The sequence below is a fragment of the Osmia bicornis genome, chromosome 6 (assembly GCF_907164935.1).
Source record: "Osmia bicornis bicornis chromosome 6, iOsmBic2.1, whole genome shotgun sequence".
Lineage (NCBI taxonomy): Eukaryota > Metazoa > Arthropoda > Insecta > Hymenoptera > Megachilidae > Osmia > Osmia bicornis.
The window spans coordinates 2,287,612-2,314,455 of NC_060221.1; the positions used below are offsets into that span (position 1 = coordinate 2,287,612).

Below are 26,844 nucleotides of genomic sequence, written 5' to 3' on the forward strand. Positions count from 1 at the left end.
AGAGAAAGGCGGTATCGGAAACGGGGCATTCGAAGGAAACACCCCGTTCATTCGGATAATAAGGAATAGCCCGACGTAGTGACATTCGCCAATTATCTAAAGTGTCCACCTACATCGGATTCTAGACGAGAAGTGAGACACCAACACCGTCTCCTCTGAATAACCTGTGTATGCGCAACTTGCACCAGACACATTACCTATACACATCTATATCTCATATCAAATACATCTATAGGTGTACGTGGAAATGTGCATACATGTGTGCAACGAACGAGAAAGAGGAGTGGCCGTACACTGCATCGGACAGCTTGCAACTACGTATATTATACATCGCTAATAATGCTGTCCAACGAATTTCTACTTTTTTTATTCTTCTTTCTTAACTCTTCCGATATCTGCTTTGATTCGTTTGTTTTATTTATTTTTTTTTTTTTCTAAACGAATTTGAAGTATTTATCGGATGGCAAGGATCTCCGGTTAGATTCGCGTTTAATTCGTAAGCGTTTATGGTGGTTGAAAATGAGTCGTAAGCAAACTAGCTGCCATAACCGAATGCTTTCAATGCAACGGCTGACTATACTTGACGTTTAATCATTAAACCAGTTTGCGCGCGTCAACATGTTCGTACGCGTGTCCACATACATAGAAGGTTGGTCAAAAGCTTGAAATCTCTAAGTAAACGGTGGATTACCAGGATTTTCCAACGGGGATGCATAGTTTTAGGTAACTTCCCCGTACGTCAAGTTGCCAGACAGCCCTCCGAGCGGACAGAGTTTGAATAGTCGCTGTTCGCGCATAGAAAATCACCGAATAATCTCGATTAACCGGGTGCAAAGAACACCTGCTGCGAAATTAAGTCGAAGATAAATAGAACGAAATGGTGCAAGTTGCAGTTGACGAGATTCCGCTCGATTAACTCGATTACCAGCTCTCCTGGTGGACAGCTGCGTCGAATCACGGTGAATAATTTTGAATAAAATAAAGAAATTTCGGATTTTCGTATTTCGAAAGCGAAGTAATTGCCGTCAAACAAACGATCCGTCATTCGAACAGCAGTTTCGAAAAGGCACATCGAGCTATTAACAAGGTTACGCCAGCATCTCTCCCCCTGTGTCTGTCTCTGACGACACGCGTGCACCCTTCACGCATTTGCTCACCCACCTACACACACGTGTCACACGAGCGCGCCAGCACACGTAGGAAAGGGAAACGATGACTGGCTGTCTGCGACAGACAGCAATTGCAACTGCACCTGAAATCTATGAACTCTATACGATGCACTCTTGCGCCGGATGCAGAATGTTAGGAAGAAAAAGAAGGGTTTCTATTGTAATTAATTTTGATAAACGCTTAAACGATAACGAAGGAAATACGATAACGAATAGGACAGGTTCCGCGCTCGTGCACTTTGCTTTGTATCTATAAATTTCTCTCGGTCCACCTACGCGGTTCCCCTTACCAACACCACCTTACCAACGGTACCGTTCGCGATATTTCTTTCTCGAGACGCCAACGAGACTGCGACGTACCCCTGTGTCCGGTAATCCGATCGGTCGCCGCCTCGATTTCGCATAAATCTCTGTTACAAGGAACAAATACATCGACCGGTTTAGCCAACATGTTTCCACGAACCTCGCCTACCTTTCTACCATGCCCTCTTTTTCCTCCACCGTCAGCCAGCTTTTAAATTTAACCATTTCTATCGTTAATAGACGATATTTTATACCGAAAAGATAGATGTACGTTGTGTGTAATGAAAATTCAATTACGGGTTAAAAGTGACCTAGTATCGGTCATTATCGTTTAATGATCGCTGCGTCAGCTGTGATAATAATACCGTGCCGGTTGGGCTCAGCCAAAACCGCTCGCCCGCCTTCTGTTATTACATTATTTTTCTCGTAAAACATGATATACGAGGCTAATTTTGAAGAAGAAGAAGATAGGTACATATAATGGAGTAGTAGTCGAACCGCGGACGAAAATCGATTGCGTATCAATTGCGTAACATTCGTTGGAATACACGACAATCTCCAGTACGACAATGTACGCGCGTTAAATGGCAAAAGCAAGGGGTTGTTAATTTAGCTGAAAGTGGCGGCGGAAAATTGCCCGCGGCGGATCGTTTCGGATTGGCGTATTAGCGGTGCGAGGCCTGGAGCGTTAAGGGTTTGCCAGGCAGCCGCGCAGACAGAAATTTGCGGAAGAAGAGGCTGCTAGAGCGACGCTGATGCCAACTCGAGCACGATATCGATTTAAACGATTACCACAGCCATTCGTTCGCCCCATTTGCGGCTCGACGGTTAATGCCGAATTCGAATGTCCTCTATGTTTTCCAACTCGTTCGCGGCCCCGACCATTTCATCCCCCTCTATTTCCTCTTCCTTTTAAATCTTTAACTCGTTGAATATTCAATGAACGATTAGACGGTTCGATGGAGGGAAACAAGAAACTAAACCGTAGCAATTGAAGCAACTTACGAAAAAGAAAAAAGATATAAAGATACAGCGGATTTGGAACGCGTGCTAGATTTTTTTTTTTTCATCGGGCAAAGCGTTTGATCGTACAGAAAAAAAATAAAGGACTAATTAATTAATTCTGTACTCGTTCGATGAAATTTGAAGGATGGTTGACCCAGAAATACAGGAGAACCGGAGCGGATGAACGAACCCCGACGACGACGTTCAGATTGTTCATGCCACGCGGACCGTCTTCTTCGATGGAAAAGTGTATTTAATTGACACGGTTAAATTGCGAACGCGTTGAAATTATACTTAACGGGTCGCTGAACAAGTCGCTTCTAAATAATAATTTCATTTGAAACTTTAGGATCTCCATTGACTATCATCGAAAATGTTAGTTAAACATCTTTCGGTCTCGTTGAATCGCATCGAAGGAAAGTAAGAGAAAAGAAAAGTAAAGAAATACTATGTTAAACGAACAACCAACTTCTCGCCACTTTGAACAGGGTAAATGGATTGCTTGGCAAACTTGTAATCCGAACAATCAACCAGCGTATTCTTACCGTCAGAACGTAAACGGAAGTTGCAGTGACTAACCGGAAACATTTGAACGGTACACAGGAAACTATGATACACCGAGGAAAGGAAAAGACTAGAGTCTAATAAGGCGTAAATCGTGGAGAAACTAAGAGGATCGCAACGTGCAACGAATTTTCAAGGGGACCAGAGTATCCTGTTCTAAGACAAAGACTCCTTGCCAAGTATTTCGAGGAAGGAAACACTCGACGAGGAAAGAAGTAGGAGGATAGGAGAAAAAGAAGAATAAGAAAAAGAACACGAGGACAAATTGAATCCGTTCCTAATTGCAGAGCTTTCTGGTTGAAACGCTTATTAGCGTTGATTGCAAAAGAGGTCGTATAGGCCGGGGGGGTCAATTTAACACGAGGGGCTAAGTCGGTCTGCTTGCCAAGTGCAGTGCGACAAGATCTCGAAACAAAGGAGTTGATTCCTATTCTAACCCGCCTGTCTAGTTGCCAAATCGTTTCCACCTTCCTCACCTTCTTTTTTCTGTCGAATCGTGTAGAAATCTTTTTCACGATTGCCTCGAAATTACCACGAATCTGAAGATACAAGTGGTTGCAAAAAAGGAGAAAGAAAATAGAAAATTGTAGAGACACGTAAAACTTACCTTGCAATGGGTGCAGTTGAAGATGACCGAATAGGGCTGAGCACAGTCGTATCGCGCCAGCACTTCCTCGAATTCACAATGCAATCTCGCGGCTAACGCATCGACGAGCAACAGCTTGTCCAGGGCATCGGCGCACTTCTGGCCACCGTTTAGCACGTTCTCGAGCGGACCGCCCTTGCCGGGTGCCAGGGCGTTGACCACCGCGTGCTCGCAGCAGTGCCGCAGACGCAACCCGCTCATGAACCAATATCGATTCTCCCTCGGGGTTAAAAAACTTGGCGTACTGGTCCGGCCAAAATCATCCCGACAGATGTCCCTCTTATGCGACTCCTCGAGATAAAAAAGGCACTGTTCCGGAGCCATCCGTACGCCATCCCCAATCTTATTCTTAATCTTCTTATTCTCTTTATTCTGTCGCTGGAGTTGCTCACCGGCAGCAGATTCTTTCGGCTTGCCTCGTCTCGACCACGACGTTCTCTCGATCACCTCAAGAAACTCTTTCCCGGCATCTATCGTGCACGCGATCGGGCAGTTCTTCGGGACTTCCGGTGGACCGCAACTACCTTGAAGATCGGCCGGCGCTGGTCCCGCCAGATCGCAGGCCGACAACCAAGGATTTATCTGGTTCACCTCCCAGCTGTATTCGTTGTAAGGATGTAACGTTTCCGACTCGAGAACTGCCTGGTGGCTTTGATACGATGATTCCTCAATTTCGCGTTCCTCTTCTTTTCGTTGATCATCGTACCAGCGACGACGATGCGCGTTGTTACCATCTCTACCGTACTCCGCGACTTGAACTAATTGCTCTTCCGTTTGACGATGCCGTTGTTTCTGCTGCTGTTGCTTCTGTTGTTGCTTCTGTTGTTCCTGTTGCTGTTGCTGTTGCGACGCGACACCCGACGAAAACAAGGATGAAATTTGCGTGGAGTTGTGCTGCAAAAGATTCTCAGCGGGACCGAGAGATGGACCGTGGGCGAAACCGGAAGCAAATTGTCCGGAAGGAGTGGTCGAGCAGACCAGCGGCCAAGCCAATAGATACATAACGAACAAGAATCCGTACTTTCGACCGTACGAATTTGAGAGTTTCGTTGATCCGCTGGTCGCCAACTCTCTCTCGTTCTTGCAGCTTCCGTTGGTAATCGGCTCCTGGAACCGGGCAGTGTAATTGTTCTCGCTTCTTCCGTTTCCATCACCGACGCGCAACTTGTCCCTTTTCGGATCATTCCTGCTCTCGAATCCTTCGGAATCCAGTCCGATCTGGCAATGTGGCGGCGGGTTACGCGGAACACTGTCATCGTTCTCGTCATTCTGGGCAGTGTAAGCAAACGCGTCGACGGAAGGAACGTTCGTGACGTCCACGATAGGTATCGGGGATTGATCGACGGATTCGTCGAGAACGACTGGTCTAGCTCGATCACTCTTTCCTCTCGTTCTCGTTCGGTCGGTGTTGATTCGGTCACGAGGCGGCCGTGACCCCGAGTCTCGCAACGTCCAGGAAAAACGCTCGACCCGAGCGTGGTCGTTCTCTTCGTCGTCGCTGTCGTCGACGTCACCGTTCCCTCGGTCCGCATCGCGACCGTTGCAGCGACGAAATCGCGACACCCGACGTTTTCTCGGTTCCAAAATAATCGCGAACGTGCGAATGCGCGCGCACGTCTCGCTGCGGTAAACTGAACTGTAAAAGACGCGAAAGGCAGTGGCGTTTCTGAATTCGGGCCCATTCTCGAGCGACGACGCGAGTCGACGACGATCGGTGACGATGCTTCCACTTGTGGTGCCGACGGTGGTGACGAAAGGATCGTAAGGCCGATAACGACGCGGCTGCTGCTTCTTCTCTCGAGCGGAGCAAGATTTTCGTTGGCCGAGAATCTTGCAAGTCCGTAGGACGAATAGGAAACTGCTGGCCAAAACGTCAACCTTGGCTCGAAGGTGAAACAAACGGATCTGCGCGACGGATGGATCGCGGCGAGGAAAATGGAAACGCAAGTAGTCGGCATCGTCGTCGTTCCCGTTGGTTCGCTCGTGCGACGTAGGTGGTCCCGTGAATCCGGCCGGATCGAACCGCATGGGCGCAAAGTTTGGAACGCTAGGGTTCCTGCTTCGTCCCGAGGATCGTCCGCGTCGACGATCCACGCCGCACAGCCACCACGCGGTCCAGCCTCTTCCGTTTTCTCCGCCTCGCTGTTTCGTCGATGTCGGTGCCGAGGACGATCCGGATTCGCGGTACCAAATGTTTTCTTGCTGTTGCAATCGAGTTTGTGCTCGTCGATCGATCGCATAAGGGCCTGCATCGCTGCCAGCAAGGATCCAGGATTTCTTTCGATCCACCTGTACTCCTTTCGATTCTTCTCCTCTCGGTTTTCTTTTCCCTGTTCGTTGCCGGCGTACTTCTCTCGGCCTTGGCGACGATGTGCGTGGTACCTCGACGAATCCGATATCCGTATCCGTCCGAAATTCGGTGTTCGCGGAATATCCGATAGACAGAGGATCGAATCCGAACGAATACAGCGAGAAGTCGGATTCGCTGCGGACGACGGTCGAGACGATCTTCTGTTCGAGACGGCTCGTAAATGGTGTCAGCCCCGCTCGTAGGTATCCCGGAGCCGATAGCCAGGTGACAGCTGTCCGAGCGGCCCGGGTCGGCGGGGCCCTTAGAAGTCCCCCTGGAGCAGGCGATTCCCTCCACGATCTCCTCGACGATCCGTGAAGACCGATGCGATCGCCGCGCGTAATCCGATCTCGAGACGCAATAGAGCGTCGGTTGCGGAAACGGTAGGAACGGCGGCCAACTCGCCGAACGACAAATCGCGCGACGATGAGGATGACGATACCGATACCGATAGCGATAGCGGCAACAAGAACCGCGTGACCGCGCGTTCCACGCAGCCGGAAGTCTCGTGCCACCGTTGCCGCCGCCGCCGACGCAGCCAAATATCCACCGTTTTCTCCTTTTTCTCCAACCCCGCCACCTGCACCACCTGTACCACCTGCACTTCCTCGTGTTGAAGAACACCTTTTGTCTCGTTTTCGCCCCCTCCGTTCTTCCGATCCCGATCCCGATACCGATCTCGATGCCGATCGAAATCCTGATTCCTCGCTGTTTCCCTCCTGATTCGATTCTGTACGCTCTCCTGCCAGGTGGCCGCCACTTCCGACGTTGTCGCGACACGGTAACCAGGCCAGTAATGGCAATTGTCGAGCAGCAAGGTGACGGTAAATACCGCGAGCACGACGATTCCTGCTGTCGCTGCTGTTGCTGCTGCTGTTGCTGTTGTTGCGATTGCTGCCGTGCCAACCACGTTGACCAGGACGGCGACTGCGACGGCGACGGCAACGGCGACCGCGACCGCGATCGCGGCAGCGAGGACCACCGCGTCGGAGACAACGGATAGCCGCGATCTCTCGATCGGTGAAAGCACCTGCACACCGTACTCCTCCTTCCGAGGCTCACCACCAGCTCCCGATACGGGGCACCGAGGTTCATGCTGCATCCTAAACGCCCCGCTGTCCTCCGTTTTCTTCCTACCCTCTGCTCCTCACCGATGATCACGTTTGCCGGCGACGCGGCAACGCGTCCCACCGCGCCAACAAAGACTCAAACGGCCACGATGCTGAAGGGCTACGCGGAACCGTGTTCGGTTCGCTCGTTTCTTGCCATTGCGTGGACTTCATGGACACACCCCGAGCTGGTACGGGCGGGCAGCCGAGTACCCACCTTTCCTCGATCCTCTTACCTAACCTTCCGTCACTGACCTCGTTGCGCTTCTTTACGTTCCAGCCGAAATTTTACCGAATCCACCCCCAACCGCACCGACACCGACACCGACACCGAAACCGACAACGACCCCGACCTTATCCACCTAATCCACCACCAACCCCTTCCTTATTTTCTTATTTTCTTCGTTTCTTCTTTTCTTCTTTTCTTCCTCTTCCTTCCCTTCTCTCTTTTCCTTTTTTCCGCTTCACCGGCCGCCCCTATTTCGCAAATTAAAAACACGAGTCACCGTAAAATTCCTTGGTTGGTCAGGAAAGTGAGGTTATATCTGGTATCCTTGAGGGATGATAACGCGCACCAGGATCCGCGCGTATGAGGACGCGCGCGCGCGCGGCTGAGCGCGCGCACGGCTCCTCTACACCGTGACGACGAGAACTCTGTGAACGATAGACGACCAGCAGACCGTTGAATTTCACCTCCTTATCAATTGCACATCGACTCGTCCCGTTTCTTTCCCGTAACCTCGCAGCCTCGCCACACCAATCTTCCTTTCCTCTTCTTCTTCTTTCTCCTTCCTCGATTCGTTCGCGATTCCTCGACCAACCACCTCCTCGCGAACTCGACGATTCCACTCGAGCCGTTTCGATACGCGGCGCACTAGACCAGCGACGGAAAACGGACGGAAAACGCGTCCGATCGGTTCAGCGCCGCACCACTCTACGATCTCCTCGCCGCTTCTTCCTTTTTTATCACTCGGTAGGATCCTTCGATCCGCGATGACTACGTCTCCTGCGGCCTACGCGTCGATGGGCTCGTCGGTATTCTCCTCGTGGCACCGTGCCGTCTCCACGCATCAAGGTGGCGCACCTTGGAGAACGAAAACGCGTTGTTACTGTCGCGTCGACTCACTCTCTATCTCGCATCGCGTCGTTGAAAAAAGGGTTGCACGCGCGAGACAACGGGCAAATCTAGGGGGACCAGTCGTATCGATATACGCGCGCGCCTTTTTCACTGCAACCACGTTAACGCGACAACCAAAGAAAACTTTAGAGACGATAGAAAGACGTTGAGGGTGGAGAGTACTGGCGTGTGGAAAGAAGGAGAGTGACGGGGCGGCGTTCCTGACTTTCCAAGCAAAATCCGACGAATCCACTTTTCGCGCCCCCGAACCAGATACGTCCCCTGCACAACGACGGTGGCGCAGCGTCGTGATCGCGATTCGAGAAACCTCGAAATCGGTCTTCGATTTATCTCCCCCTCCCTTCCTCTTTCGCTCTCTCTCTCTCTCACTCTCTCTCTCTCTCTTTCTCTCCCCTATTCTTCTTTACTTGGTTTCGTTTCCTTTTTTCAGCCAACTTCGATACACGATCCCGCGTTTATCGTCGCGCGAACAGGCTGCCCTGCAACGCGGACGGGCAGTCGTACCACGCACGCACGCACGCACGCACGCACGCACATACACACTTTGCGGGGTCGTGCGCGTGACACGGAAACACCGACCCCCTAGCCGCGCACCAGCAACTGCGCGCGGATCGGATAACGGACGTACCGAGAGTCCCTCTTCGAGAGACGACGGAAACTTCGGTGCGCCTTCGTTCTCTCGGTCTGTCTTTCCGACTCGCGCGCGCGCACACGCACACACGCGCCCAATTTTCTCCTTCCCTCTACACCCCTTCTAAACCACCCCCCCACCATTTAGCCTCGCTTTTCCCATCTCCTTTCCGCTCACCTTTTCCACCATTTTCCTCTTTTACCTAACATCCCTTTGCTCTTCCACGTCTCCCAACCCCTATCGCTTATTTCTCTCTAACCTACAGCACCCTTTCCTTCGGCTATCGCTATCGCTTTCTAACCCCCTACCCCCTTTCTCCTTCGCTTTCTCACCCTGTCTTTCTCTCTCTCTCTCTCTCTCGTGCACGCACTTGTGGCAGTTGTAATCTCGGCTGGATCTCTTGCGCGCGCTTCTCTCTCGCTCTCTCTTTCATCCGTTTCTCTTCTCCTAAACGGGCACGATTCGTAGGGTGGATTTCTTAAAAATACCAACTGTGCCACCCTCGACGCTCAACAGTGATTATTTGCTCGTGCGTGAAACGCGAACGAAAGTTAACGGGGGTACCACCGATCTTTAACGCGCCCTCATCGTTTGGACATCGACGGTACCGTTGGGAAAACTGAAACCGTCCCGCGTACCCGCCATCTTAATTTTTACCGTTCCCATCCGGGCCAGCTTTAAACATCCTTCCGATGCCTATTTCTCTTTGCCTCGATTCTATTACCCTTTCGTGCCGTGCCGTGCCGTGCCGTACCGTCGCGTTCCCCTACACCCACGACCCTCGGTGCCCTTGCCACCAGCTCCTCCACCCTCCCTCTCTTTCCTTCAACCTTTCGCGCAACACTCCCCTAACGCGCTTTTCGCAATCCTCTACGTTTCATCCCTCCTGCGCAGCTTCCATGCTTTCCTACCATCGCCCTCTTCGGTACCCTACCGTTTCTCCTTGTATTTTTCCGTCTCTCGACTAAAAACAACGGTACACACGTTGCCTTCTGCCCCACGCAAAGTGCCGTTTCCACCATCGTCCACGGCTGTCCACTACGACAGACTCTGCCCCTCTTGATCTTTCTCTCTTTCTAGCCCGCGCTACCCTGATACCCTACCTTCCGCGAGTTCACCCTCGAACGATTTCCACCGTGCTCGCCTCGATTCTCCGCGACCAGAATGTTTCGCCTCGTCGCCACTCTCGCGCCATCCTTCGCCGTGCATATCATCCCTCCGCTTCAAATTTTCAAGTTCTTGAAATAGGCACCGCAGGCACAGGGACAACCCCCTTCCATGGGTTCCTCTTATTAGCGGACTTGGATGTCCCGATTGCAGGGAAGCGAACCCTTTCCAATCGACACCCTAAATCTCTGTAACGTGTCCGTCCTCGTGGGACTTGTAGGTTTGAAAAATAAATAAAAACGTCCCCGATTCGACGGTACCTGGCGACGATGCGACATTAAGGGCACAAGGCGCATGTACAGCATTAACGGCCAGAGCAAGCACGTTTTCCTGCGCACGGATATATATATACGCATACACGAGAAGGCGTATCCTATCAAGGACGTTTTGTACCATCCTCTCTCTCTGTCTATTTTACAGAGTCCGAAAGTTAGGTCGAGAGCAACGGCGCGCATGTCCACGAACGGAGGGAAATATTTGCGAATCGATAATTCGCGAGCAGCTGCAGCAACAGCAACGGGTTAGTCACGCGGACAGCTAGCCTATTTGATTGTTAGTCGGTCAAGTCGCGGTGGTAACCCCTAAATTAGCCACATCGCTTTTTTTTTTTTTTTCCTCCTACTTCTCTTTCTATATACCGCTACCTACACCTACGTATATCTAGCATCGCTATCTTCGCTCGGATCCAAGCGTCCTCTTTTCATTTTATTTTATTTTATTTCTTTTTTATTTCTCTCTTGCACCCTCGAACGACAGTGATTGAGTTTCGAAGCTTTCGTAAACGACGTTTCGAATTCGTCCAGGCAAAGCCTCCCTCGTGATTCGTGATCCATCGAGATTCTGATGGCCGGATTTTCGGTCGCGTCTTAAATCACGTACGTTTGATCTTATCAATGTTTACGGTTATTAATGCAAGCATTACATCGGAGATAACTTGTGACTGTTACAAATGATCATGTGTACATTAACACCGACTGCCATACGGGTCTCCGGTGACTGACTCGAAATACAAATGGAATAATTAGTAATAGAAACCGGAAGGCAAACTTAGATCATTTAATTATTCGAGTATACAGGGTAGTCTACGCAACTGTTACAACTCGCACTTTATTCCTTAGTTACATTATCCTTTTTTTTTTTTAATTTTATAGATGGTAACGAACGTTGAAAACTGACAGCCTTGTAAAAATAAAAAAAAATAAAATAGTGGCAAAGTAGGGAAAAAGAGAATATGTTGCACGTCGATGTGAGTAAAAGAAGAAGAGGATGAGTAAGAAAGATTCAGAGGCTGAGGAAAAAATCGGGGTTGCTGCGATAGCGAAGGTGGAGAGGAGATGGGGTTGTTCGGTAGGTTTGAGAGGCTAAAGCAACGAGGAGAGAGGCACGATCTTTCCTCGGCATCGCGACTGTCTCTGAGCGATTTTTGCACAACAAGGAGGCGAATTCAAACGGCATTGTACCGTCACGTGCGGCCACTCGCTCTCTTTCAACGGAGCGTCGTTAGAACCTCTTTCCTTCGTGCAACCACAGAACTTCCTTACATTGCCCTCATTCTCCTCCTTCACCTTAATTTTCTACTTACGTCTATTCTCTTTACATCGAATTAATTGCCACGAAATCATCCCTTTTTTCTCGATCACCTCACAGAAGGCCCAGATAATTCGTGCCAACAGATCCGACGCACGTTCCAATTCGCTGTACTTTATATCTGAAAATTAATTACATAATACGCGCTCGGACTTTAGTTTTTCATTTTAAAATCATTAAAAGAAAGATTTCAATTTTCAACCATTACTTTTATCGTTGCAGGGAAACGTACTTTATTTTCAAAACAGAACACTCTTTTCGTTTTACATTATGAAACTATCTTATCGTTATTGTTTATAAAAATTATCATTTACAAAGTAAGGTATACATCTTCCAGTGAATCAAATTTCAATTAAAGGTAATAAGAGAAAGATATCTTCACGTTTATTAAGGTAGCTAAATTGTTGTATTTGGAATGTTTTGCGATTGTCAGTGATCGTGTTCGCGATAGGTATTCGTTTTGCATGGTCACACAATTATACTCAATGTTTCATAGTGTTCATTTGAGTCATTTTTATTTATTAGAAACGATTAGATATCTTTTCATTTTTATCTCGTACAAGGTCGATTCCGGGACCTTTCGAACACAGATTGTGTTTAATAAAGATTCACGCGAACAGTTTGCTTTCCCATCGAGATTACGAGACAACTCATTCTTTCGTTTTCTAATTCAAACACTTACCATTAGTAATGTGTTTATTTCTTTGACATTCGATTGGTGCTTTAGCATCGATAAAGAGATCAGTATCGCTCGCGACCAGACAGAAATATAAATCTTTTATTTTTAATTCAGATACAATACATCTAAGGTTAAACAATAAAGATAGCTACTAATTTAATTTTCCGTCGTGGACATTAGAATAATCAAGTAAAAATCTTTAACATTGCACAATATACATATACATATATGTATATACACACGCATAACGCGGTCACCTATACCGACTATTTACATAATTTTATACAACGTTTCTTTGGAAAGACTTGATTCAACACCGATGGATTAATAGTGAAGATGGAATCACCATTTCCTAATTTACATACATTTATTTATCGCTTATAGAGATTAATACATATATCTTTCCATTTGATCATTAGGAAATGGTTGTAAACGTAACGTTTCACTATAGATACAAATTTACAGAATGCGCATAGAAAACGACGAAAGAGAAATATTATTTATAATGAACAAGTTTTTTTTATTATAACGATTAACGTACAGTATTAAAAATATTAACCGTCAGAATTTGATAGTGTTCCATTATACTCTCTATATGTCCTGCATTAAAACGAATTCTATTTTTCATCTTTTATTATCTGTATATATATACACCGATAATGCTAATGGAATTATTTAAACTATATTTAATCTACGAAAAAAAAAAAAAGAAAGTGTACCGTGGTAGCGAAACCTGAACAGAGGTAAATCAATAATTAGGTGCAAAGATAAAATATATGTAGGCCATACATATTTGCGAATATAAGGCCGATTAAAATAATATTTCAAATCAACAATAAGTTGCGATTAAATATTCATTCTTTTATCAAGGTATTTTAATAAAATCGAATATACTTGAAATATTATATTACTCAGATATATGCATAGCAAAAAAATATTTTGCAATCTTAACTGTTGAGTATCTGTTTTTAAAATGACTTTCAATGAAAACAAGATTGATAGGGTAACAATGATTCTTATTATTAAAATAATGACAGATCATTTCCAATAATAAATTTGCATTTACTCTTTTCTTTTTTCTCCTATAAAATACGGGACGTAAAAAAATGCTTAAAGAATGTCGAATACTAAACAAATTAAATACGTTTATACGAATATTTGGTATACACAAACGGTTTAGCTTACAAATTATTATAAAATATACTTTCAACATTTGAGTTCTTTTAAATAAAAAATAAAATTCTTCAAGCTTTAAAAATGCTGTTTCCTTTAACGATTAGAAGTTATTAGCATTCTATGCCGAATTCTGTAACATCTTATCGAGGTGTATCAATTTTATTCGGGATATTACAATAAACATTCTATGAAATGTAATAAAAGATGAATCTAGTCGAATTTTATGCTGAAATGTCATTTCTTTCAGAATCCGTGGTAACAACAGTTGGTTGCTTCATTTTCAACAGCTAAAGTGGACCCGGCCGAATTTGATGTTTGTGAATTCGGTACAACCCGTGTACTGCGACTTGTAATTTGAACAACAGGAGCCGGAAACTCTTAAGCGTCTGCATATAAATTCACTGTATGCGGTTCAGTGCTGCTCACAGAACATTCAAGCTCCGGGAACTCACCTAAATATTTAATCATTAAACTTCATATTTCCTTTTTCTTAATTGCATACTAATCCTTTTTTTTTTTTTTTTGTTAATAGAGAAAATTAATAAATTTCATACCATTAATGCTATGAATGTCATATGCTCTAAAAACAGTCCCACTGGATGGCTCGCCAGCACTCGTACTTGCTCTATCTTCAGATGAAGCAAAGGACTCTTCAGAGTCAGAACTGCTACCCGAGTAGCTCAAATCCTGCCTTGTTTGTGATCTTCTAGCACGATTAAAAGGATTTTCACTCTGTCGCGAAAATGTTCCACCCTGAGTACCTAACAAAACATTACTTTTCATTTTCACAAAATGTAATTTACAATTGTTTATGTGATTTCATTGAAACGATCTTTAGACTATGTTTCTTAATATATGAAAATTGACATTTTTCAAACCTTGATGACCGTCACGAATTAAAGGCGTTGTATCGTCGGCGTCTGAATCACTTTCGTCAGTAACAACTTGTTCGTCCGCTGCAAAAACCTTTCGTTTACAAACGGGACAAACTCTACGACTTTTGGTCAACCAAGGATCGATACACTTTGTATGATACGCTGAAACCAAACAGAACGTTATTAACCAAATTCTTCAAATTCAAATCTGTATTGCTGCTATGATTTACAAACCATGTGCACATGGTAAAACTCTTAATTTTTCGCCTTCAACATAATCGTCCAAACAAATAGCACACGTTTCATACGGATCACCCTTTGTATATTTGTGCGTCGGAATTTTCTTCAAACTTGAATTTGGTAATCTATGCCTTCGTTGCCTTCTTCTATCTTTAATACATCTAACGATCTATAAACGAGAAAATATATACTTTAGAAATTGTTTCTTGCTAATTATACAGTAACTTAAATGCTGCTTTATTACTTCATTTTTATTTTTCAGCATCTCACCATAAAAATAACCATGACTAGAAAACAGATCCCAACAACAATCGCAAAAGGCAAGAGTAAATGTGTAATATTAAATGTAGCATCATCGTTAATTAATACAAAATACAACTGATCGTATAAATAATTTTCTTTAATAATCAATCCTGTGATTTCACTGACAAATACAGATGGTATGAATATCCCTACAGGATCTTCTGCTGACATTGGTTCTATAACAAAACATATACAGAAATAGATTTAGATATAAATATATAAATACTTACTTCTCAGATAAAATATTTACCTAATTCATTACTGTTCACATTGTGTATAATTGCAGCATCATACCCTGCTTTCTGTGCCATTCTAACTTTTATCTCAAAGCTACAGTTATACCGAGCAATTAGTGCTATCCAGTAACCATTGTAATTAGTAATGTTGGGGGGACCTTGTATTTCACGGCATGCTGAAGGTGGGTCTGCATATACAACCATACCCTAATAAAATTTTCCATAATCTATAATATGTACCCTGTATTTGATATAGATTTTTCAAAAATATTTTCTTACTGTTTTGAATAAAAACTCGTAACTGTTAACATTATATTTTTTTTTATTTACAAGTATAATTTAGAGAAAGCAATTTTACAGAAGCTATGTATGTTTTAATTGCCATCAAATATAATATTACAATCGTATATTATAAATTTATCTTTGTATATCATTACATTTTGATTACTTAATGCCTATGATAATATAAATACCTTAATCCCTTCAGATGGTATCAAACCTCCAAATCTGGCAGGCATGTCTCTAAATTCTTCCTCAATTTGATGTCTTGCAGCTGCAGAAAATACCAAAATATCTGCTCTATTGTATGTAACACAAAAAATGAGAAACATAAGCCACAACTGAAGTTGGTGGCTTAAACAACACTGTCTCATTTTTAAAAGAGTCAAAAGTATCCACTGTCTTGTCAATTTTATTATTCTATTAAAAGTTTTTTTGAGTGCTTCATTGTATGTTTTATTTAGCCCATAGATACTAATGTATCCATTATGAAAAAGTGAATGTTAACCTGTAAGAATTATAAAATTCATTACTATAAACGAAAAAGATTGCATATACTAAGTTATATAATTAACACATTTGTAATTGACTTATTAATATTACAAATATATAGTAGTACTTATATTTTAGTAACTTGTTAAATAGTTTTCACTGAGTATGTTTGATATTACATACTTGTTGATGATAGGTAATAATTTGTGTCACAATTAAAATGCTCCATATTTGAAAGAACTGCAAATTACTTTTTTAATATTATCATAGTCATATAATGTACTGTTACTAATTTCTTTATATGAATGTTTGATGACACAGAAGAACTTATTTACAACTTGTATAGTAATTTTGAATTCACTATAAGTAATTAATGAATTAAACGAAACGTGACGCGTGCATAATGGTATAGTACAATCTTACTACTTATATTTGATTGGAATAATTAAAAAATGTTACATCAATGAATTATCCGACTTACAAGAAGACGAAGTATGCGCCTTCCCTGTTTCAAAATAAAAGAAAAGCGTCAATCTGATACACGAAGCGTATTCTCATAGTTTCTGTTTAACACATCGACGAACGGATAGTGGAAGTAATCATGATTAAATTTTTTGATGTATATCAATCGACGTAAATAACAGTGCCATATACATGTAAATGTACGTAAACGTAAACAGGTATGCAACAAATAGAGGGAATCGTACTAATTTAATGCTATAAATTTCTCTGTCAATGGCAATACTCAACGTAAACACAGAGATAATTTCGATACGTACTAGTACTTTTTTTTCTTCTTTCATCCAGAAAAAGACGTAGTGTATGACATACAACGGACGTTTAATCGGTTCGTAAAACGTATATACATGTATACACATGCACCCACACGCGTAATTACGTATGTAGATACTACCAGTGTGCAACGAAATGCACACCGTTTACGCGTCGCATATCGTTTGCATTTCTTTCTACAGATTTGAGGTTACAAGAATGGTTCGAAAAATCTTAATTACTTTGCACTACAAACAAAAAGTAGAACTCCTATGATGACACCAGATCGACTGCGATGTTGATCAATCCATTGAATAAAGTCCACAAGTAAATGTCAACCATTGAATTATGTTAAAAAATTCTTTGTCCATAACTACTTCTGTCGAGTTCTTCTACGTAACACAAGAACAATTTATACAGTCTTTCTGCTTCAAAACAGCTATTTAGTAACTTGATCACTTAGTCACGCGGATGTCATACATACATCAGTGACTAATAATACAAAAAGACTCGACATGTTTGGTCCCAAGAGGTCATAATTTCGGGGGTCCCAAACACCCCGCCAGGTGAGGTTAAGTCTGCATATACGGAGCAAAGTCGGTATGATAATCGTGCTAGGTTGATCAGTACCTACATGAAGCTAGCCGAAAGGAATAATAAAATATGATTATTTTTAATTTCTCTTAGTGTATTTCGTTTGTAAATCTTTTGTGACTGATTGTAAGTCTATTTTTAATGTTTGTGACAAATTCTTGGGTAATTAACAATTTTATTTCAATCCTGATGTGAGCCGAAACTTTGTAGTAATTTTTTATAATAAACAGATTTTGTAGTAACTGATAAGTGTAATTCATTGGAAATCGTTTGTGATTTACAAATATATCATTTTCATTGTTTGTGAGTGAATAATTTCTGAATTATTTACAAGTACGGGGTCCTTGAAACCCTGTATAGTAGGACAGCGGGGTCTTCGAAACCCCAGCATACAAGTGCCACGGGGCTGTCGAAACCCCCACCGGGGTCCGGAGAACCCCAGCACAGTAGAGCGACGGGGTCCCCGGAACCCCCGCATAGGAGTGCCGCGGGGTTGTCGAAACCCCAACGGGGGTCCACAGAACCCCAGTATAATAGAGCGGCAGGGTTCTCGAAACCCCAGCATGGAAGTGCCACGGGGTCGTTGAAACCCCTACCGGGGTCTGCAGAACCCCAGTATAGTAGAACGGCGGGGTCCTCGGAATTCCAGCATACAAGTGCCACGGGGCTGTCGAAACCCCCACCGGGGTCCGGAGAACCCCAGCACAGTAGAGCGACGGGGTCCCCGGAACCCCCGTGCAGTAATCCGGTAATACCCATCACTAGTCCGAACAAGTGAGTTTCCAGATTTGTTCGTTTTCCGTTCTTATATTTCGCTATTTGCTTGGGGTCCCTGACACCCCGGTGGCATAATATCGGTATGCAGCGTCACCTGTACCACGGTGTCCCAGATATCCCGAATGACGTAGTGTCGGTAAGCAAAGAGTGTCATCGGTGCTTCGGGGTTCCTGACACCCCAGGAGGATATGTCCATATGCGGAGATAGTCACTGGGTCTTCGGGGTCCCTGGCACCCCGGATGCTATATTATTGGTATGCAAAGATAGTCACATGCTTTCGGGGTCCTTAATACCCCATTATGATATCAGGTCGGTACGCAGAGGGCTTCATTAGCGCAGCGGGGCCCCTAACACCCTTGGATAATATCAGGTCCGTACGAAGAGGGCACAACCAGGATAATTTTTTTCCAGAGTTAATTTAATTTACTTCATTTATTTTTTTTTGCTTATTAAATAAGCTCATCGAAGGGGAATAACATTTATGGTTATATCCCGCTTCTGGGTCTCAACCGAGGACCCCATTTATTTTATTTTTTCCAGTTATTTATATAATTTTATCCCTCATTGTAGGGCAAGGCCATCTCAGTATCCCTTACATCCCTGCATTCCTTCCATCCCAGCATTCCTTCCATCCCTGCATCCCTTACATCCCTGCATTCTTTTCATCCCTACATTCTTTTCGTCCCTATATTCCTTTCATCCCTACATTCCTTACATCGCTTCACCCCTTACATCCCTATACTCTTTTCATCCCTACATTCCTTACATCTCTGCATCCCTTATAATAAATATATTAGAAAGACTGCTTCGAGTAAAGGTAAGTAAAGGTAAGTTGGTTTTTCGACAGAAATTTTGCAAAATTTCGAAAAAACAGCGCCCCCTCGCGGCAAAAATGTGAACTAAAATTTCGATGTCGAATCAGCGCCCTCTGGTTTTGGAAAAAGGAACTAAATCTTGCTCAATTTTTGGCCCTCTAGCGGCAAAAATGTGAACTAAAATTTCGATGTCGAATCAGCGCCCTCTGGTTTTGGAAAAAGGAACTAAATCTTGCTCGATTTTTGGCCCTCTAGCGGCAAAAATGTGAACTAAAATTTCGATGTCGAATCAGCGCCCTCTGGTTTTGGAAAAAGGAACTAAATCTTGCTCGATTTTTGGCCCTCTGGCGGCAAAAATGTGAACTAAAATTTCGATATCGAATCAGCGCCCCCTGGTGGCGAAAAAGGGAACTAAATTTGTATAAAATCGCAGGCCCTATAGGCGCGAAAATTTCAAATAAATTTCAGGGAGGTACTGGGATGTATGGAATGCAGGAATATAAGTGATACAAGGATGTAAAGGATACAGGCTTGTAAGGGATGTTGGGATAATATAAAGAAGGCAGGAATGTGAGGAATGTAAGGGAAGCAGGGATGTAAGGGATGCAGAAATGTAAGGGATGAAGAGATGTAAGGCATGTAGGGATGAAAGGAATGTATGGATGGAAAGAATGTATGGATGAAAAGAATGTAGGGATGAAAAGAATGTATGGCTGAAGAGAATGTAGGGATGAAAAAAATGCAGGGATGTAAGGGATGAAGAGATGTAAGGAATATAGATATGTATGGAATGTAGGGATATAAGGGATGAAGCGATGTAAGAAATGTAGGGATGAAATGAATGCAGAGATGTAAGGGATGCAGGAATGTAAGTAAAGCAGAGATGTGAAGGATTTTTTTTTTTTAACGTGAGGAAATCTTACCTGAGACCATCCACCGAGATGTTTCCGCGTTGTTAAAGGGAAGGATAGTTCATAATAGGCTCAATGTTTAATTTAAGCACATTGAATACACATAATAGTTTTCATAAAAAGTATATTTAAAGTACATGTGGTAAAATTACAAGTGTTTACATACAAAACATTTACTACCTCACATTGTTCTTAAGTAATTACAGATATAATCGACTTTGATTAAAATCAAAAAGAAAAAAGCATTTTCCATTTCTGAATTTGCTAAAACTAATGCTTTTTATGTACCTACTTTAGTCTTATATCTTCACTGAATTATAATATTTTGCGATCAAGTATTTCGTGTATATATATTTATATACATCACAGACATAAAGAGTGATCAGTTACGAGACATACGGTTTTGCGATTGTAATGTACATACGTACGTAGGTTGAAGTCGACATGATTCACATTAAAATCATTTGAAATAAATCAGTATGTAATGTATGTGTATTAACATTTAGAGAGTGATTTATTAAATTTACACCATAATGCATTATATACTTCAAGTACGTGTTTCCGATAAAACGATATTTTATGTTCATGTTAATGCTACTTAATAACTAATCATCATACGAGTAGAATCAATTAATTTAAACAGGAAGAGAATTCGATTTATGTAGACTTGCAATCCCGTTCTAAATAAAAATTTAATTACAATTGTTCGTAATTGAAGGCACTCATCACTTTATAATGAGTCAAAATGTACACTATCAAACTCATCACCTTTGTAAAATTCTACTGAACATACAGATAATTAATTTGTTTTGACCTTTCTAAAATTTCCCTCGAGAAAACCTATCATCCAGGCATTGTGCTTTCTTTATAACGGCGTTTTTTTGAGCCTGATCAAACCTATTGATCTGTAAATCAACATCTCTATCAAATGGTCTTCTAACTGTCTCTCCAGATAGCTTGGCTCTTTTCTCTTCTTTCTGTAATTCATATTTGTTTATTAAATCATCATCATTAATATAAGAAATCTTAACAGTACACAAATACCTTTTTCTTCTTTCGTACTTTACTCTGATGTATTTCCAATAATGACTTTTCTTGTCTTTTACTTTCTCCAGGATCAACTTCGTAACTTTCTTTAACTAAGGCTATAGTCGATGTATTGTACATTGTTTCACTCTCCTGAAAAGATAATATCATTCGTAAAAGTACTTTGGATTAAACCTTTTACAAAGGCGAATAAAAATTATAAAGTACTTACTTGTTGCTTTTGTTTCACAGCTTTCTTTGCTGGGGTATCAGTCCAACATGATCTATCAGACATATCTGGACCTGACTTCATTCGAAATTTTCGTGAAGTTAGTCCCAGATTACTAACTTGAACCGCAGGTAACTCTGTCATCCATTCTTCTCGTTGATTCTGTGTACTGTCACCCTAAAATATTATTGTTTTATGGCACAAACTTAAAATATTTAAATTATAGAAATGTAATTCACTGTTACCTCATCTTTTTGTTCCTTTTGAATTTCTAGCGCCCTTTGTTCTAATTGTCTGTACACGTAATTGGTTTTTAATGCTGGGTGATCAATCGGCAATGGACCTATCGCATCCTCGCTTTCAGATTCTGCTTCTTCTATTTCGTCATTATCCGATGATTGTATCACGATTGTTGGAAGAGTAGGAGCTATAATTTCCACGTTCATTTCATTATCACATTTCGGTTTTAATAAATGCGGTGGTAATACTGGACCAAAAACAAGATCTGTTCCATTGTTTTGATTAACATCACTCGACGAATCGTTTTCAGAAGTTTTAGTTACAGTATTTTCTGGTAAACAAGGTCCTATAAAACCTTTACTTTTTACTAGCTTTAGATCATTGGAAGAATCAGTTATTAATTGCAGTGGTAAACTAGGTTTTGAATTGTTCCCGTCTGATGGATCTGACGAGGGTAAAGTAACTTCCGTTGCATTTAGGGAATCACAGTTATTAACATTTTCGAGTGAATTTTTATTATCTTCCTTACGATTTAAATCAACTCTATCGTTTCTTGATTCGTTCTCACATTTTTGATAAGCGTTATTTCTACAATCTTGACTGATTTCCATTGATATAGGTGATATAGTACCTAATGCGGAATCTGAAATGGTACCAGAATTATTATTACTGGAACCATGTAACGAATCGTTCATCCTTGCATTTACCTTTGCCAATCCTTCTGAATGTTCAATTTCTGTTGCTTGCTTTTTTAATATACATTCATGTTCGTCATTTAAATTTCTTTTTTTTGTCTTTACCTTATGCTGCTGTAAAACTGAACTCTTACTTTTTACATCTGAACTATCAGACATATTTTCATCTGTCTCTGATAGAATATCAAATTCAGAGAGATTTAATTCTTTACATTCTTGGTTATCTGTCGACGAGTCTCCTTTTATTAGCAATTCATTATCGTTACGATCTGGTTCTGTACTCTTGGGTGAAGAATGTTCGTGTAAACATTGCCCTTCATCATCTTTTGTCGATGAATTTTTACATACACTGTATCGTTCGGATTCTCCTCGAAGTTTCTCACGATCTTCCGACCTTGCTTTGGACGACTGGTATCCTCTATCGCGGTTTCTGTCGTAAGAGTGATGCTTGTACTTTTCGTGAGATTTATTTTTGTGTTTCTCGTTATCATTTCTACTACGGGACCGTTCGTGAGACCTATTTTTATGGTGTTCATCTCGATCTCGATTTCTATGCCGTTTTGCATCTCTTGTTTTATGTTTTGTCAGTAACACAGAACTTCTTGAACTTAAACTGACATCCCTCGTATTCTTATAATCTTTACTATCATCGTGTCTTGAGCTCCTTGATTCATGTGCATGCTTAGAATATTTAATATCTCTATTATCGGTATCTCGTTCCCTCGAACTTCTATGTTCATCTCTGTTGCAGTCGCGTTTAGATTTATCTTTTCTACTTTTACATTCTATGTCGTTGTAACAAGATTTGTGCTCCGACTTTACTTTCGATAATTTTCCTAGTTTCGTTTCGGGTTGTAAATTATCTTTACGAGTGGCCTCAAAACGAAATCGTCGTCCATCGTCGCTATCCTGACTCTCGGAATCAGAGTCCATTGTTGTCATAATTAGTTATTTGCTGAAAGCAGCAGAAATTTAATTGTTGATACGTATCTAAAGTAATTGCGTTAATACTTTGTAAAATATATTAACAGAATGAAAGAGTATTTTATAAAAGTAGTTTAAAACTTTAAGGTATTAAACAGTACCTAGAAAAAACAGCTACAAGTTAACTAGACGAGAACTTTATTTAAAACACATATCTATGAATCATGTTACATATGACAGAATTAAAGTATGAGTAAAACACATGTAATTACTACTCTATGCGCTTCTCTGTTTCCTTTGATTGTGTCTGATTCTTCACAGTTTCTACCATTCTCTTAACTTTATTCTGATTCGATTCTAACTTTGTTACAGAATTTTTTTGTGGATCTGCTTGTAACATCTTGATTACTTTTGCTGCACTATACTTAACGGATTTTATAAATCCAGCAGTAACAATCCCTTTCAAACTTTGAGTAGTACTGGATCTCCATACAATTTGTTTCAAGCAGCCTTCTAATATTTCACCGCATTCAGGATCATGAGCAATTGCGCGTAAACAATCTTCTGTGTCCTTTGACCTTGGACCCTGTGACCATGCTCTTACAAGTTTAACTTGCGGTATTCGAGGCAACTGATTCAAATGATGTATTTTTGTTGCCGGGCTCGTATCCTGATGACAAGTGAGCATTGAGCTATCCGATTTTGGAACATCCACATAATTTTCAAAATGTTGCAAAACTGGACTGTACAATTCTTTAAAATATGTTAGCTGGGGTAGGACAATGTTATTAACTTTTTCCTTATTTTCACCAAAGATCATTCGAAAATCACCATTGTAAGATAAACCAGCTATAGTTTTATAAAACTCAATTTCTGTAAAGTATTGCGGAAGTAATAACAGTGCTGCATGAACAGCTGAATGTAAGTTTTGTACTAGAGCTGTAGGTATTTGGGTATGTTCGTCTGGTTCTACCAATACTTTAACCGGTTTATGCAATCTTCCTGCTAAATATAAATCATTCCAATCTAACAAATCTTCTATTAATGAAATTTCAGAAACTACTCCATACTTGATAGTACATCCTTCTGTCATTTTAACCAATGTATTATAATATATCTTAGCACCCCAATTCTCTTGCACATTTGCAATTGCTCTAGGTCCAAGAAATCTCAATGGTTGAGCATAATGCTTGGGGTTCAGTTGTAAGTTTTCAGAGTGCCATTGTTTTATATTACGAACAACAAAAATGAGATCTATCATATTATAAGACTGATTGTTTATTTGCTTAAATGCACCAGATCCATATGCAAAGCAGAATTTCATATTTCCTGGGAAATTTTTAAGTATCCCTTTAAGCTGCTGAATTCCTATGAACTTTTCCATCATTTTAAATGGTTAATAGTGCAGCCAAATGCGTGAAAACACTCAATACCTTTAATTCTGCATAACTGTATTATCTTGCAAAAAATTTAATATGATCATTAAATGATTCTCTTTTTTTTCTTACATAAATTTAGTTACAGTACAGTTGATCTTATTCTTTTATACTATTAAATGTTATGGAAATAGCAAAAAGATGGAAAAAATACAGCATTGAAGAACAATATAAAAAAGTGGCACCTGATGAAAAATAAATATTCTCTAGCCTTAATCATCCAATAGTTTCCACAAAGAACGTTGTAAGTTTTTGGATATTTATAATTAACTGCCTCCTTTTTCAACCACGATCCATTCCGTCTAACCTAAAATTTTGTTTTATAAATTGTGTAATCATTATGTATACTTACGTAAAAACCATATAATATCCTATACCACGGATTTATTATTGGATAGTAGCCATATATTTAGTTTTCAAAACAGGAATAAACAAACGTCAAACCGTGTAATCCAACATCTTACTTTGCTGTGTATTGACCTCAGAAACATATGATTGCTTGAAGTAATGCAGTGACTACAGAGGCAAAAGACTGGACATGCCTTTGTTTCCAAGGGGTAATGTAATTTAGGGGGTCACATACACCCCCAGATGGTTATTCAGATTCTAGTATTTTATGGTTGAACCCTAGTATATTTTTTAGTGTAACCACTGGAACAATGTGACTGCTAACTTCCAAGTCAACTGCATTTTTAGACTTATTCAAGCAGTATTGTAAAGTGTGCTGTATGGTGTGTAATTGGTGTAAGCGTATATGAATTTGACAGCATTGAACCTCGTAATTAAACGTAATTGCAATAAAATATACATCATGACATCAAAGTAATCCTTTCCACTGAATAGCTGTGTTATCTGAAGAAATTTGTTAGAGTACTGTAACAAAAACTTTTGTTTTATTTAAGTTTTAGGTACTGTATATATAAAAATTCACATTGATATTATTAGCAGTGTTTACTGAGCACATAAAATCATAAAATACCGATTAATGATTAGGTAAATGTTTCATATAATACGAATACTGTAGAAATCAAACAGTATGGAGGTCGATGAAAACAATGCAGCAGCGGCTCCAGTGGATACACCGATGGAAGTTGACGATGATACTTCTGGAAAAAATACAGCTCCGCCAACTAATCCTCCAAGCGCTATCAAAGTAATGGCATCTTCTGGTACTGTTGGCTCTGTTTCTATTAGTCTTCACCCTCTCGTTATAATGAACGTTAGCGAACATTGGACGAGACTTCGGGCTCAAGAAGGAACAGATCAATTAGGTATGGATATTATTTTTTGTTTTCTATTTTACAGTCGAGGGGTATTAATTATAATTTTTGTATAGTTTTTCACACAGAGAATTTCTTCTTTTTTCAGTGTACGGAGCATTGATTGGAAAACAGAAGGGACGTAATATAGAAATTATGAATTCCTTTGAATTATTGTTCACATGTATCGGAGATGATGTTGTAATTGATAGAGATTATTATAATACTAAAGAAGAACAATTTAAACAAGTGTTCACTGACATGGACTTCTTAGGATGGTATACCACAGGAGACATGCCTAATGAAAAAGATATCAGAGTACACAAACAACTTTGTGAAATCAATGAGAGCCCTGTGTTACTGAAACTTGATCCAAGACCAAAAAATACAGATGTATGTTTTAACATTCATTATTTTTATATTTGTACTCTGTAATACAACATTATTGTATCTTGCAGCAACTTTCCGTGTCTATGTACGAATCTGTAATTGATTTGGTTAATGGGGAAGCTACAATGTTGTTTGTGCCATTGACTTATACATTGGCAACAGAAGAAGCAGAAAGAATTGGACTTGATCATGTGGCAAGAATGTGTAGTAATGATCAAGAAGAAAGTTCATTAGGTACTTTTGTGAACATTCAGGGTATTTTAAATTGTTTAAAAAAATGGAAGTAAATAATATTTTAATAAAAAAATTCCAGTTGCAGAACATCTCACTGCACAACACAGTGCTATAAAAATGTTATATTCAAGAGTGAATTTAGTTCTAAAATATGTGAGGGCAGTACAGAGTGGTGAACTAAAAGGGAACCATGAAGTTTTAAGAGCAGCTTGTTCTTTGGGACATAGATTACCAGTTTTAAATAATCCGAAATTCAAAGCTGACTTTTATAATGTAAGTATACGCTATACTTTAACTGGTACAACAATTTATTAATACCTTACTATTGACATTTTGCAGCAATGTAACGACTTTGGTTTGATGACTTATCTTGGAATTATAACGAAAGGCTGCAACAATATTAATCAGTTTGTTAACAAATTCAATATTTTGTATGATAGACAAGGTGTAGGTCGTCGTTTACGAAGTCTTTTCTTGTGATAAGTGAAATGAAACTCATTTTTTTAATATTTGCCTTTTTTTACTCCATAAATTATATTGAATATCCTTTTAATTTTGAAAAAGTCGAAAAAGCAGATTAACTGGTCAATACT

The 26,844-nt window shown here is 41.0% G+C and overlaps 7 protein-coding genes and 1 long non-coding RNA gene across 13 annotated transcripts in view; 2 read left to right on the top strand and 6 right to left on the bottom strand.

The window, feature by feature from the left end:
- The window catches only part of LOC114877340, a 22,151-nt gene extending 16,436 nt beyond the window's left edge, over positions 1–5,715 (bottom strand). Inside the window, exon 1 of the mRNA XM_029189795.2 lies at positions 3,649–5,715. Within this exon, the coding sequence (XP_029045628.2) occupies positions 3,649–5,715 (2,067 nt within the window). The remainder of the gene's footprint in view (positions 1–3,648) is intronic.
- LOC114877347 overlaps positions 1–13,096 on the top strand; it is a 24,783-nt gene extending 11,687 nt beyond the window's left edge. Inside the window, exon 4 of the long non-coding RNA XR_003789550.2 lies at positions 11,234–13,096. This is a non-coding gene — a long non-coding RNA (uncharacterized LOC114877347). The remainder of the gene's footprint in view (positions 1–11,233) is intronic.
- Positions 5,732–8,959, bottom strand: LOC123987860. The gene has a single exon (XM_046286091.1). The coding sequence runs from the start codon at positions 7,130–7,132 to the stop codon at positions 5,735–5,737; it is 1,398 nt and encodes a 465-aa protein (XP_046142047.1). The 5' UTR covers positions 7,133–8,959; the 3' UTR covers positions 5,732–5,734.
- LOC114877346 (E3 ubiquitin-protein ligase RNF13-like) lies at positions 12,428–17,249 on the bottom strand. Its single transcript, XM_046286092.1, has 8 exons — positions 16,729–17,249; positions 15,652–15,965; positions 15,193–15,385; positions 14,910–15,118; positions 14,634–14,808; positions 14,403–14,561; positions 14,079–14,285; positions 12,428–13,976 (listed from the first exon to the last, which is right to left on the bottom strand). The coding sequence occupies exons 2-8, from the start codon at positions 15,829–15,831 to the stop codon at positions 13,903–13,905; spliced, it is 1,197 nt and encodes a 398-aa protein (XP_046142048.1). The 5' UTR covers positions 15,832–15,965; positions 16,729–17,249; the 3' UTR covers positions 12,428–13,902.
- Positions 17,250–17,641: 392 nt separating this feature from the next.
- On the bottom strand, positions 17,642–18,073 carry LOC123987883 (S-antigen protein-like). The gene has a single exon (XM_046286183.1). It carries the CDS (start codon positions 18,071–18,073, stop codon positions 17,642–17,644), a length of 432 nt encoding a protein of 143 aa, XP_046142139.1.
- A 1,852-nt stretch (positions 18,074–19,925) lies between these two features.
- On the bottom strand, positions 19,926–24,835 carry LOC114871559 (dentin sialophosphoprotein). Of its 3 annotated transcripts, XM_029177624.2 has the most exons (6): positions 24,746–24,835; positions 24,554–24,675; positions 21,319–22,963; positions 21,077–21,250; positions 20,863–20,997; positions 19,926–20,795 (listed from the first exon to the last, which is right to left on the bottom strand). In XM_029177624.2, exons 3-6 carry the CDS (start codon positions 22,948–22,950, stop codon positions 20,637–20,639), a joined length of 2,100 nt encoding a protein of 699 aa, XP_029033457.1. In that variant the 5' UTR covers positions 22,951–22,963; positions 24,554–24,675; positions 24,746–24,835; the 3' UTR covers positions 19,926–20,636. The 3 variants fall into 3 exon arrangements, with proteins under 3 accessions (XP_029033457.1, XP_029033458.1, XP_029033459.1); XM_029177625.2 differs by lacking the exon at positions 24,554–24,675 and having other exon boundaries at positions 24,721–24,810; XM_029177626.2 differs by lacking the exons at positions 24,554–24,675; positions 24,746–24,835 and adding an exon at positions 23,094–23,193.
- Positions 23,204–24,319, bottom strand: LOC114871672 (phosphatidate cytidylyltransferase, mitochondrial). The gene has a single exon (XM_029177864.2). The coding sequence runs from the start codon at positions 24,317–24,319 to the stop codon at positions 23,204–23,206; it is 1,116 nt and encodes a 371-aa protein (XP_029033697.2).
- LOC114871636 (COP9 signalosome complex subunit 6) lies at positions 24,836–26,758 on the top strand. 4 transcript variants are annotated; one of them, XM_029177784.2, is made up of 7 exons: positions 24,839–24,925; positions 25,012–25,276; positions 25,393–25,639; positions 25,737–26,020; positions 26,086–26,251; positions 26,331–26,524; positions 26,591–26,758. In XM_029177784.2, exons 3-7 carry the CDS (start codon positions 25,405–25,407, stop codon positions 26,729–26,731), a joined length of 1,020 nt encoding a protein of 339 aa, XP_029033617.1. In that variant the 5' UTR covers positions 24,839–24,925; positions 25,012–25,276; positions 25,393–25,404; the 3' UTR covers positions 26,732–26,758. The 4 variants fall into 4 exon arrangements, with proteins under 4 accessions (XP_029033619.1, XP_029033617.1, XP_029033618.1 ...); XM_029177786.2 differs by lacking the exon at positions 25,012–25,276 and having other exon boundaries at positions 24,836–24,925; XM_029177785.2 differs by lacking the exon at positions 24,839–24,925 and having other exon boundaries at positions 24,939–25,276; positions 25,362–25,639.
- Positions 26,759–26,844: the final 86 nt, after the last annotated feature.